The 12,289-nt window shown below is 35.1% G+C and overlaps 2 protein-coding genes across 5 annotated transcripts in view; both read left to right on the forward strand.

Moving 5' to 3' along the window:
* Positions 1-2,982: 2,982 nt before the first annotated feature.
* Positions 2,983-7,679, forward strand: LOC115438650 (zinc finger protein 253-like). Of its 3 annotated transcripts, XR_003938119.1 has the most exons (4): positions 2,983-3,185; positions 4,215-4,276; positions 5,253-6,707; positions 7,668-7,679. XR_003938119.1 is itself a non-coding variant. In XM_030162410.1 (3 exons), exons 2-3 carry the CDS (start codon positions 4,259-4,261, stop codon positions 5,916-5,918), a joined length of 684 nt encoding a protein of 227 aa, XP_030018270.1. In that variant the 5' UTR covers positions 2,983-3,185; positions 4,215-4,258; the 3' UTR covers positions 5,919-7,120. The 3 variants fall into 3 exon arrangements, 2 of the variants coding, with proteins under 2 accessions (XP_030018270.1, XP_030018271.1); XM_030162410.1 differs by lacking the exon at positions 7,668-7,679 and having other exon boundaries at positions 5,253-7,120; XM_030162411.1 differs by lacking the exon at positions 7,668-7,679 and having other exon boundaries at positions 2,983-3,175; positions 5,253-7,120.
* The window catches only part of LOC115438644 (oocyte zinc finger protein XlCOF15-like), a 143,125-nt gene continuing 135,914 nt past the window's right edge, over positions 5,079-12,289 (forward strand). Inside the window, exons 1-2 of one of the 2 annotated variants that reach the window (XM_030162400.1) lie at positions 5,079-5,089; positions 10,688-10,739. In XM_030162400.1, coding sequence (XP_030018260.1) covers positions 10,722-10,739 — 18 coding nt within the window. In that variant the 5' untranslated portion in view covers positions 5,079-5,089; positions 10,688-10,721. Of the gene's footprint in view, positions 5,090-8,070; positions 8,369-10,670; positions 10,740-12,289 lie in introns of those variants that run through there. The other variant, XM_030162398.1, reaches the window with a different exon arrangement.

The raw sequence follows: 12,289 nt of genomic DNA on the forward strand, positions 1-12,289 counted from the left end.
AGTGAAAGTAAGCTGCAGTCAGATGAAAGTCAGACAGAAATGCTTGTATGTAGATGAGCTTCATGGGTCTTAAAGGAACAGTCTGACATTTTTAATCCTCTCACTTTCCACAGTCATAGATGCTCATTACCTTGTCACATTGTACATTTTCTTCTTTAACTACATATTTTAAGCAAAAAGACCAAACAAATGTTTGACTAATTGATTGCTCAAACATAGATAATAACATACAGTTGTGGAACAAATTATCAGACCATAAAAGTCATCAGAAACAATGGTTATGCAATCAAGTACTAACTCCTGTGTGTATCATGTGACTAAAACAGACAGAAAAGAAAACATGGAATGCCTAAAAGCACTGTTTTTGTCAGTACAATGCCATAGATATTGATATAAGAACTGAAGTGATTTTGGTTATTATCAAAAAAACATGGAAAATGGATAGATATCAGCTCTGAAATTAAACTCTTATGAGCTATTTTTGTTGTTATCATTATATTTGTCCAAACAAATGTACCTGAAGTTGTACCAGACATTAAAATGAACAAGAAACTGAAGAAAACAAGGGTGGTCTGATAATTTTTTCCGTGACTGTAGGTGCCTAAAGTTCAAGTAAATTTAATTATGCATGCATATGTTTAATTTAATGATGTGATGTTTCATAAAGCTGGCAGGCCAAACCTAAGAGAGAATACCTGAGAACTGTTAAATGAATACATTGTCAATATGTGCAAGGTAATATATAATCTCCTCACAAGACAGACCTGCATGCCTCTTGTTATGACTGTGTTTTCTTACACAGTACTGTACCTGCAATCACTGCAGGACATTACAATTTGTTATTATCCCTAAAAAAAAAAAAAAAAAAAATCATACAATTTTCCCCCTGTAAAGCAATGACTCTCATTCAAGAGTGCATTTACAGATGACTTAAAAATATGATATCAAATTATATTATAATATCATAATCATTATTATTTATATTAGATTAGCCTATATTATTATTATTATTATTATTATTATTATTATTATTATTATTACTACCCTTTTTAGCAGATAAAAACAACCAAGCATTTTTTTTTTTTGTCTGTTGGTTTGTTTATGTTATATTTAATTGCTGTTGTTTACTTTATTTAATAGTTTATTTTATTGTGTATTCATTTTGTATTGCCTTAAAGGATGTATGTGTGTATGTATGTATGTATGTATTTATTTATTTTTCTGTATGTCAATATAGGTGTGTATGTATGTGTATGTGAAAATGATAAGTGGAGTTAACTATTCACAAAAGATCCAAGGGAATTTAATATTAATACATTATGCTAACAGGAAGCTAAAGGATAGACTGTCATGTGGAGAAGGGGTGGGATTAAATAAGTTATACTTCCTCCTTGTCATACATGCAAATGAAGTAATATTTGTTTTCATATATATGTATAAATTGTTCATGTTTTCTTGCAATCTGTTTTATTTCTAAGGACTGAAGTACTATTACTTTCTTTCAAAGAGGCCGGTTTGTTTGCTGAAATTAAAGGCATTCCTGTGACGTGGCTTCAGTGTTTTCAGAGCCGAGTAGATAAAACAGTAACTGAGGTAGAGTAACGGTTCTCACTATTGTTATGACGGAGATGAAGATGGACCTATGTTAGAGTGAGGAGCAGCTGAAACACTGAACAGTTCTGGACCTGAAGAAAAAGACAAAAAAAAGAGAAATGGTTACCGCTGCACTAGGCCACATCACTTTGGATCATATGACATAGGTTTGTTTGCCAACACTCTAAGGCTCTCTGTTCAGTTACACACGGTGGATATTTTAAAGCAATAAAAATTCAATATTTATTCAACATTTATCCAAACCTAAATGCACTATTTTTATATAGACTTGAGTTCATAAATATACATACTGTTACATATTGTTAATATTGTGTCTATTCATATTTTACTTTTAGTTCTATTGTCATTTTACCAAATAGTAAAATAATATTTTCTTATCTCATTTTTAATTTTTTTTTTTTTTTTTTTTTTTTTTTAACAATTTTATAGTGACTCTATCCTTATTTTCTGATGTATTGTTTGTTTATTTTTATCAATATTGTTGCAATGTGTTGTGCAGATTACTGTCATAGCAGAAGTGGTCACACCCTATTCCAACAAACCTGTTTTTCATTTTGTTACTTCAATAATAGTTTAAGGTGATCTGTTGTTGCATTGCCTTAGTTGTACTGATGTATTGCTCCCATTCTTTTCCCTATTGGATATATTTTTGTTTCATATATGCTTCATGTCTCTTATTGTTTTTCAGTAATCACATCTTTTTTTACCTGAGTTTATGTCTATATATTTTTTACACATTAATAAATAACTTGTGTTTTGTAAATACTGGTGCATTATGCCTTTTCCTTGCTTGGAAATATCTTACATCATATCATAAAAATAACGTTTTTTCAAATACTACCACCTCAGTAGTAGATTGAGTCAGATTTAATCATTCATTATTTATTTTGTCTTCAGTTTATCCATCATTTAAGTTTATTTCATGAGAAGAAGTTAGTACTGGACTCACAAATCATACATTTCTGGCAAAGAGTGTTTTTGTGTTTTTGTGTGTGTGTGTGTATGTGTTCAAATTCTCTTAAATCTTTAGTTCATGACAGTGATTTTTTTTTCCTGTGGGCGAATTAGGTGATTACCTGTGTACATGCCTGAACTTTGAACATTTACCTGAGTGTGTGTGTGTGTGTGTGTGTGTGTGTGTGTTTACTCACCTGTTCACCTCAGACTAGCTGCAACCAATAAAGTTGTTCACCTACCTGTCCAAAAACTCTTCCTCTTGACATATTTAATCCAGAGCATCAAAGTCCATATTATTTTATAACAGTAAATCCAGTTGACCTTTCCTCGCATTGATGGATGTAACGAAAAAAGGAAAAGGAATGTTGTGACGTCTTATTGTTGCAGTACGGACCTTTTTGAGTGCGGACCAGACGGACCAATGAGATGTGTGTACGCAACACAGCTGTTGTCTAGACACGAACTGTCTGATGTTTTGTTGAATCAAGGTTCCTGTGCCTGAGAGTAATGTTTATGCGTCCACTTTGTATCTTCAGGAAAAAAAAAAACGAGCAGAAATAACTTCATTTTGACTGACACTGCGTAGCTGCGCATGCGCATCCTGATAGAACTGGGTAAGGTTTATGTGCCAACACCACTGACGCAGATTTACTGTTTTATTTCTTAATATTATTTTAGCTGTCACCTTATGGTTTTTGTGCTTTGTCAATTTAAATATATGAATGTGCTGTTTTTCGTGGGTTTTGTATAGTGTTGTAGTTTGTTTTTTATGCTAGCTCAGAGCCGCATTAGCATCAGCCTGTGGATCTAATGGAACTGTGGAGATGTTTACAGTTTCCCTCTGACTTTCCCTGTTTATGACTTTTCATCGGTATTTGTTGTCGTGGGACTAAGCCTCTGTTCCTCTACATTTGAATTGCTTTGTCCTGTGCATTAATGCATGTATATCTCCAACCCAATGAAATTACAGACTATTTATTTTTAATAATTAATTTTAATTAATTTTCGAATCTGACGCTTTTGCTTTTTCAGTGTGTATTATTATTTTTTCCTTCCTTGACTTTTCATTTCTATATTATGTTGTGCAAAGAAGTCACTTTGTAGCGCTCAGGAAGATTGTACCTTTGCCATATTTGGAATAAATAATTAAAAAAAATAATAATAATATGAAGAACAACGAAGGCTATAACAATATGTGTAACATTTGCTGCAGTGGTGTCACATTAGTCTGTCAGTAGTGACCATGTATGACCATAAACACTAAAGGAAAAAAAATCTAATGGAAATGAAATATCACAGGAAGACTGACAATAAGGAAAGAAAGACCGAACAATAAGGAAAGAAAATGAACCAGACCTTCATAGATGGAAATAAAATGATTCCCCGTATTTCCCCCAAGAGAATTCATCCAGGTTGTGGTGAAAAATATGACATGTATAAAGACTAAACAAACCAGCATATACAAGAAAATTATAAAATAATCCATTGGTTGATTAACTTTTGGCACATTTCAATGTGAAAACTCCAAATAAAAAAAAGTGGTCTGCTGTATGAAGGCTTAAAGCAGCATATTATTTATCTAACGTCATTGTTTCTAAAGCTGCTTCTTCTGTCAGTAGTTTAATGTTGGATTTGTCTCACAGGAAGTTTGTGTTTGTTGACGCTGCAGAAGAACACCAGCTGAGACATGACTTCAACACAAAAGGTGACTTTAACATGTTTACCTCCGCCAAGGAGGTTATGTTTTTGCCAGCGTTGGTTTGTCTGTCTGTCTGTCTGTCTGTGTGCAAAATAACTCAAAAAGTTATGGACGGATTTGGATGAAAATTTCAGGAAATGTTGATACTGGCACAAGGAACAAAGGATTACATTTTGGTGGTGATCAGGTGTGGGAGGTGGGGGCACGGGGGGGCCCACTGATCGGCCTTGGTGGAGGTCTGTGCTCTCTGAGTGGTTCTAGTTTCAGTATGTATTCATTTGTTGTTCTTGGCCTAAAGGCTGTTCTTGTTTATATTGGCTGGTGTTGGTCAGTGTGGCTTCCAAGGATTGGTGATCTGTCCTCAAAGTCCTGATTGGAAAGAGATACAACTAGAAATGGTTTTGAATTTTTACCTCATGGTGGCAGCAGTGTAAGCACTGAAATGATCTTAAGACCTCTGTTATCTGGGGCAGTTTGTCCTGGTAGGGTCTCTGTAGGCAAATTAGTCTTAAATGAAGGGTCGGATTAAGACTGATTCAGAACATGAGAGCAAAATCAAGGGACCAGTTAACCTCACCCAGGTTAGGGAGACCTGGGCTGTACCTTGGAGGCACGCCCAGGGGAGGGGCTTATTCGTAAAGGCTTTATGTTTGAATTGGGACGTGACTGATTCATGAAGTATTTGTATTATTTCATAAATAAGACCAGAATTTTCAACTGTCTTGAAATACTTTCAGAATGTATCTTTGAATATATCTCATTTAATATTATTATCATCTTCTACACATAATATCATAATATCATATATGAATATCAGCAGTTTTATGTCCTTGACTGATTTCTCTGTGGGGCTTTAAGGCATAAAAAATGGTTGAAGCAAAACATTTGAGCGTATATTTCAATGTTTAATATGAAGTTGTTAAATATGGTTGGTTGTTACTGATTCTTTGTCTTGTAATGCTGTTTCTCTGTGTCTTTGCAGAAAGCTCACTGCTGTGAGTTCTGTGAAAAAGAGTTCAAAACAGCTTTTAATTTGAAGACTCATCAGAGAGTTCACACTGGAGAGAGGCCGTTCAGCTGTGAGTTCTGTGAGAAAGCTTATAAAACCAAAGAAAACCTAACCATTCATCAGAGAGTTCACACCGGAGAGAAACCATATTCATGTGAGCAGTGCGGGAAGACATTCTCTCAGCTGTCTAACCTCAAGACTCACCGGCTCATTCACACCGGAGTGAAGCAGCATCACTGTAATGACTGTGGGAAACGCTTCACCCTGAGGCAAAACCTAGTTGCCCATCAACGTATTCACACTGGAGAGAAACCGTACAGCTGTGAGTACTGTGGGAAGAGGTTCATCCACTTGCGTGCCTACATAAACCACCGAAATGTCCACACCCAAGAAACAAACTTCCTCTGTGAGCTTTGTGGAAAGATGTTAAAGTCCTACAGTGCACTTCATTACCATGAACGCATCCACACTGGGGACAAACGCTATAAGTGCAAGTATTGTGATAAAGCCTTTATCTCTTCAACAACCCTGTCCAATCATGAGCGCATCCACACTGGAGAAAAGCCGTACTGGTGTGACTGCTGTAAGAAAAATTTCACATGGTCTGATCAGTTGAAGAAGCACAAGTGTGTGACTTGACATGGTTATCCACTCTATATTTACTGGCAGAGGACCATGTTAGATCAGTCTCCCTCCCATGGTTTTAGAATGCATGCACAGAATTCTTGCAGCTTGATTTTCTAATCACAATATAAAATACAGTTTTACAGCTGCTAGTACTTTCAAGTAATTGTAACATTTATTATTTCCTTATATCTCAATGTGGAGTGGCAGTAAAAGATGTGAGGGGGCGTGTTTAAAGCAGCTGATTGACACAGTCATGGCTTTGGGAGGAGCAGAAGAATTTGAAAAGCTTCCACTGTTTTACTGTAGGTGTCATCGTTTCTTCTACAAAATTCAACCGTGCTGCTTGTTCCAGGGGAAAGGGACTCCACTAACAACAAGACTGAGAAAAATATGAACTACCTAATGTTATCTGATGAGGACAGTAAAGTGGCAGAGGCCCCCCAGGTGCTCCAACGCCCTTAAAACAGTTACTCCTATGTTGTGTTTTGGAGCTCTGGGGCACCACTACCAGTTGTGAACCACATGAAAGGTAAACGTTGTGGGCCCGTCACTGCATCAGTGTTAAAGTTGATGCAGCTGAAACATATTAATCACTGCAGTATTTGTCCAATGGAAGGACTTTATGTATTTTCTTAGTTAAACCCAGGTATGGTTTATACTTTGGCTGCGTATGTAAATATACTGTGAATAGATCCTGTGGGAAGAACTGTCATCATCTTTTTAACTGAGTCAACACCGACCGGAGCAGACTATGGCATCTCCTCCACAGAACAAATCAGTCCATGTCTTTTTTGGGGAGAAGTGTGTGAGCCAGGACACAGACAGTATATGTACCAGCACTGATGAAGATGAGGTGGCATCTAAAGGGGAGTATTTAAAGTGGATACTGGTCTACTGGTAGCACATACAGAGGAACAACCATTGTAAATATCATCAAAAACATGATGGTATGACACTACCTCTGTGTACTCAGAAGGTCCAAGGGAGATGGTTTTCACAGCAGGAGGTATAGTGACTGAAAAGGTGCTTTACTGTCACCTGTTATGTTTTTCTGGACTAAAAAGACAAAGCAAACAGACTCTTATCATGAGATTTCAGTTTTCTGCAGCCATCACAGGCCAGGGTGAGCTGGGTGTTTTGTGGCTGGAGTCTCTATCATCAAAACTAATATTTATCACAAATTGAAAGTTTATTTAATAAATGGAGAGTAAACTGTTTTTGTCTGTTTCTTTTTTTCTAATCCAAAAATGACTTGGCTCATGACTCAGAACTTGTGATATCATCTCATAGGTGAGTTTTGTGACCTGTGATACTAACAGTTTGGTTTTTCTAACCCTTAAAGACCCAAACATCTATTAGCAACGAAAACCATGTACTGATGTAACTGTTTAATACCTGTGGATCCACTAATCCTATCAACCCATGTCAATAATTGGTGTAAAATGCAGGTTTTCATCTTTTCATGGTCATCAGATATGATCTATTTGGACTTTCAGAGGCTCTGTAGTTACCATGGAAACAGCGTCATCTTCTACAACATTGATTCACCAGTAAAACCCATGGAGTTGGATCAGTGACAGTGGATGGACACTGGGTTTACGTTCAATTAAAGACAGATTTGCTGAAAAAGTCTCTTTTTCTTCTGGACCTTATATGTGCAAATGTTGTGACGTAACTGGTTAAAGACATAACAAATTAAGAAGGAATTAAAACAGGTTGTAGAAATCCACTTGATTTTTGTCCAAATGAATATAAAGATAGCTTTGGAACACCTGGAGGGTTCAAATTCAAACTGTATGAACTATTAGGATCCAAATACACAAATAAATGAACCAAGACTAATAAAAGTGGGTTTAGGGAAATATGACCCTTTTAAGACTTACTTATTCAGACAGGCTTACTCAGTTCCATAGTTTCACTTTTATCTGCTGCCATTTTTATGTACTTGTTTGTTTTATGTATGTGTATAAATTTAATTGTGTCTATTTTAACAATTTTGTACAGTGACCTATAGTGTCCTAAAAGTTGCCTATAAATAACATTTATTATTATTATTATTATTATTATTATTATTATTATTATTATTATTATTATTATTATTATTATTATGTTTGTACCTGACATGTTTCCGTAGCTCACCGCAACACCCGTTTCTAACGCTGCGCATGCGCATCATTGAGGCTATAATGTATGTGGAAACAGGACGAAAATGGAATACTTTATTTGTAAATCTTATGATCGCAGATCTCTGACCTGTATAGTTCTGCATATAGTGTTCATTTAACTCCGTTACTCTGCTGGTTTGCGTCATTTTCCGTCGTGTTTTGGACGCTCTGATGCTCAGTCCAGTTTGGGTTGACTGCAGCCTCCTACTGTTGTGTTACTGGTGCAGGTCTACAGGAGACACCTGAGCAGAAGAGGACACAAGACAAGTGTTGTGTGTATTCTGTTGTCCTCTAAAGGTAAGAAACTCTTTGTGTTCCTAATGACGTGATATTATTATTTATGGGTTTAATGTTTCACATTGTCCAGCAGATGGCAGTGTTTCACCCTTTGTGTTTGTATTTACAGTCATGGAAAAAATTATTAGACCATCAAAAGTCATCAAAAACAATGGTTATGCAATCAAGTACTAACTCCTGTGTGTGTCATGTGACTAAAACAGACAGAAAAGAAAACATGGAATGTGTAAAAGCACTGTTTTTGTCAGTACAATGCCATAGATACTGATCTAAGAACTGAAGTGATTTTGGTTATTACACTGGTCAACAACAAATTTATTGTTTAAGTTTTTTGAGCTGATTTAGGATAATTTTGGTGCTGAATCCAAAAATCACATTCATTTTGCTCAATCAGGTCAGCTTTCTGAACTATGCTACATATTGGCTTTTTAACATTTTTGCTTACATTTATGGGCATTTTCACATCATATGATACAAAATTCTTTCATATTTCTTGCAATAAACGAGTTCTGAAGATTTTACTTTTGCCAATTTATGATTAATGGTTTTTTTAATATTACAGGTGAATGAAATGGCTTCGACTAGAAGATCTTGCAAAAATAAGCCTGACGTATTCTGCTACAGTTTGTAACACTTAATAAATACATCCTGTTAGAAAATGATTTTTTTTCTCTTAAAACCTATTTTGGGTGAGAACTATATAAAAAATCAACTGATAAAGTCACAAAATTGTAATCAATTTTGTGAGAAGATCCAATTTTTCAAAATCAAATTAGCAAAAAAACCTGACCTGATTGAGAAAAACAGCTGTCATTTTTGGATTTAGCGGTGCAAAATGGTCCTAATTCAATTGAAAAAACCTAGACAACTTGCAAAACACATTTTTTGTAACCCAGTGTAATCAAGAAAACCATGAAAAATGGATAGATATCAGCTCTGAAATTAAACTCTTATGAGCGATTTTTGTTATCATTATATTTGTCCAAACAAATGTACCTTTAGTTGTACCAGGGATTAAAATGAACAACAAATTGAAAAAACAAGGGTGGTCTAATAATTTTTATCTCGACTGTATATTTTAAGTACTGCACTCATCATCTGGTATTTTATACTAGGGTTCAGTCAATCCATGTCAAGAGTCTTGTTTAGGCTACTGTCATGGGAATGAAGGTCACACTAAAGACTAGAGAAATAACATTTTTAACAAACTATCCGTATCTGCAGAACTTGGTTGTGATGGCAGCTAGTGGTTACTATTTCTCAACTGAAATGACTGATTTTAAGGGAAAACAATAGGTCAAAAACAGTCACTCTACACCTAGATATTTACAGGTAGTCATCAAAAACAATGGTTATGCAATCCAGTACTAACTCCTGTGTGTTTCATGTGACTAAAACAGACAGAAAAGAAAGCATGGAATGCCTAAATGCACTGTTTTTGGCAGTACGATGCCATAGATGTTGATGTAAGAACTAAAGTGATTACCTCCGCCAAGGAGGTTATGTTTTTGCCAGGGTTTGTTTGTTTGTTTGTCTGTCTGTCTGTTAGTGTGCAACATAACTCAAAAAGTTATGGACAGATTTGGGTGAAATTTTCAGGGTTTGTTGGAAGTGGGATAAGGAAGAAATGATTAAATTTTGGTGGTGATCGGGGGCGGGGGGGCCCACGGGGGGGGGCCACTGATCAGCCTTGGCGGAGGTCTGCGCTCTCCAAGTGCTTCTAGTTTATTTATTTATTTATTTTTTTACCTTTATTTAGCCAGGAAGTCCCATTAAGATTAGCAATCTCTTTTGCAAGGAAGACCTGGCCAAGGTAGCAGCCATACAAAGTCCAAACAACATAAAACACATGCATGATACACAATTAACAATAAAACACAATAACAACTATTCAACCATAATGGCATCAAGAAAAACAGTGACATTCTTCCTTCACTGCTTTCTCCATGATACTTTTAAAATCATTAACAGAAATGAATATATGTAGTTTTTTTTTTTTTTAATAGTTTTTTGAAGATTATTCCAAGACCATGGTGCATGGTAAGAAAATTTTGGTTTTTATCAAGAAAACCATGGAAAATGGATAGATATCAGCTCTGAAATTAAACTACTATGAGCTATTTTTGTTGTTATTATTATATTTGTCCAAACAAATGTACCTTTAGTTGTACCAGGCATTAAAATGAACAAGAAACTGAAGAAAACAAGGGTGGTCTAATAATTTTTTCTGTGACTGTATGTGATTCAGTTTTGTAGTGGTGCATGCAGAATGTGTTTCTAATGATGGATTTTCCTCTCACAGGTGTTGTGTGTTTGTAGCCTCAGAGGAAGCATCAGTGTCTGACCAAGAAACATGACGTCAACTCAAAAGGTGACTTTATCATGTTCTCACTCTGTTTATGGGTGTGGCCAAGCAGAAGTGAACACCAGGGTCAGTTTCTTGTTTCTCTAAAACAATATTTTTGATTACTCAGCATGAAAGATACATATACCTCTAGTTTCTAAAACTGTGTTTATTTAGTTTGTATCTAAATTACAACTGGATGTAGAAGAAAATATATGAGGATACAGTGTAAATTAACCCATAAAAACCAAAAGAGCCACTGGAAACCAAAAGCATCTACTGATCTAAAATGTTTAATAACTTCTGAACTTCTAATTCTATCAATACATGTAAATAATTGGTGTAAAATACAGTTTGTCATCTTTTCATGGTCCCATTTGGATGTTCAGAGGCTCCATAGTTACCATGGAAACACTGTCATCTTCCACAACATTGATTCACCACTAAAACCCATGGAGTTGGATCAATGACAGTGGATGGTAATGCTTGGTTTTACATTCAGTTATTGATGTCTTTCTGAAAAAGTCCCCTTTTCTTCAGTTTCCTGTGTTTCTGACAGAGTAACCTTTGAATTTACATGATCAATAAATCAAATATCGGAAAACAGATGATTTTCACTGAAAAAAAAGGCAAAATACAGAGGATAATATTGTAATAAATGATGATAAATCACTTAAAAAAGGTTAAATCTACAGAAAAAAATCTTTTGGGAACAATCACAAAAGTAGCACTGGGTCTTTATGGGTTAAGAACAGTAAAAGTTGTAAATGTATTCAGAATAAATGAAGAATGCAAATAGCAATGTGTAAATAAATATGTTCAAAATATATGCCCATGTCTAATCTTACATTTCATAATCAAGTACTATAATGATTTTGATTTGATTTATAATGAAAAACAGCAGAAAGATGTGTATTAAATATAGTAATGAAACATATGTGGCCTAAGACTGATAATTTTATCAGTGTCTTAATAAAACCTTTGATTATTATTATTCTGGTGCATCACACTGAACAAACGCCTCACTGTTACTTTTTTGGATTCTCATTCTGTTTCCATGAATTAATGTCTTTTAAAACTAAAATAAAATGATATCAGTTTCATTTTTTGATATAATACTCTCATTTATTAAGAAAAGTGTGGTATGCTAAATATTTGCACTTTTTGTATTTTTTCTAAACCTTAAATAACTGCTGTATGTTTTTCCTCACTCCATTACTTCGTCACTGATGACAAATTTATGTTTTTATTCAATATTTAGTTATTATTCCTTAATGGTATGTTTAAGTGCTTACTTAGACCTACAATTTGAGCTATTATGGTTGCTGCAAAATTAATTTTTAAAAACAGATATGGAATGACAGTGCTTTCTCACTGCGTTACTCGCTTGGCCACACCCATTTATAACCATTTGTCTTTCCAGGACTGAAGTCTGTCCTGACGGGATTCTGATGCTTTTCCTTCTTCTGTCCCATGGACAGCTGTGGTTGGAGACATTGTGTTTTCATCTTATCAATCTGTTTGTCCCCTTCCTGTGATTGTGATATTTCAACACCTTGAGGAAAACTCTTCAGATT

Source organism: Sphaeramia orbicularis, chromosome 18, assembly GCF_902148855.1.
Source record: "Sphaeramia orbicularis chromosome 18, fSphaOr1.1, whole genome shotgun sequence".
NCBI lineage: Eukaryota > Metazoa > Chordata > Actinopteri > Kurtiformes > Apogonidae > Sphaeramia > Sphaeramia orbicularis.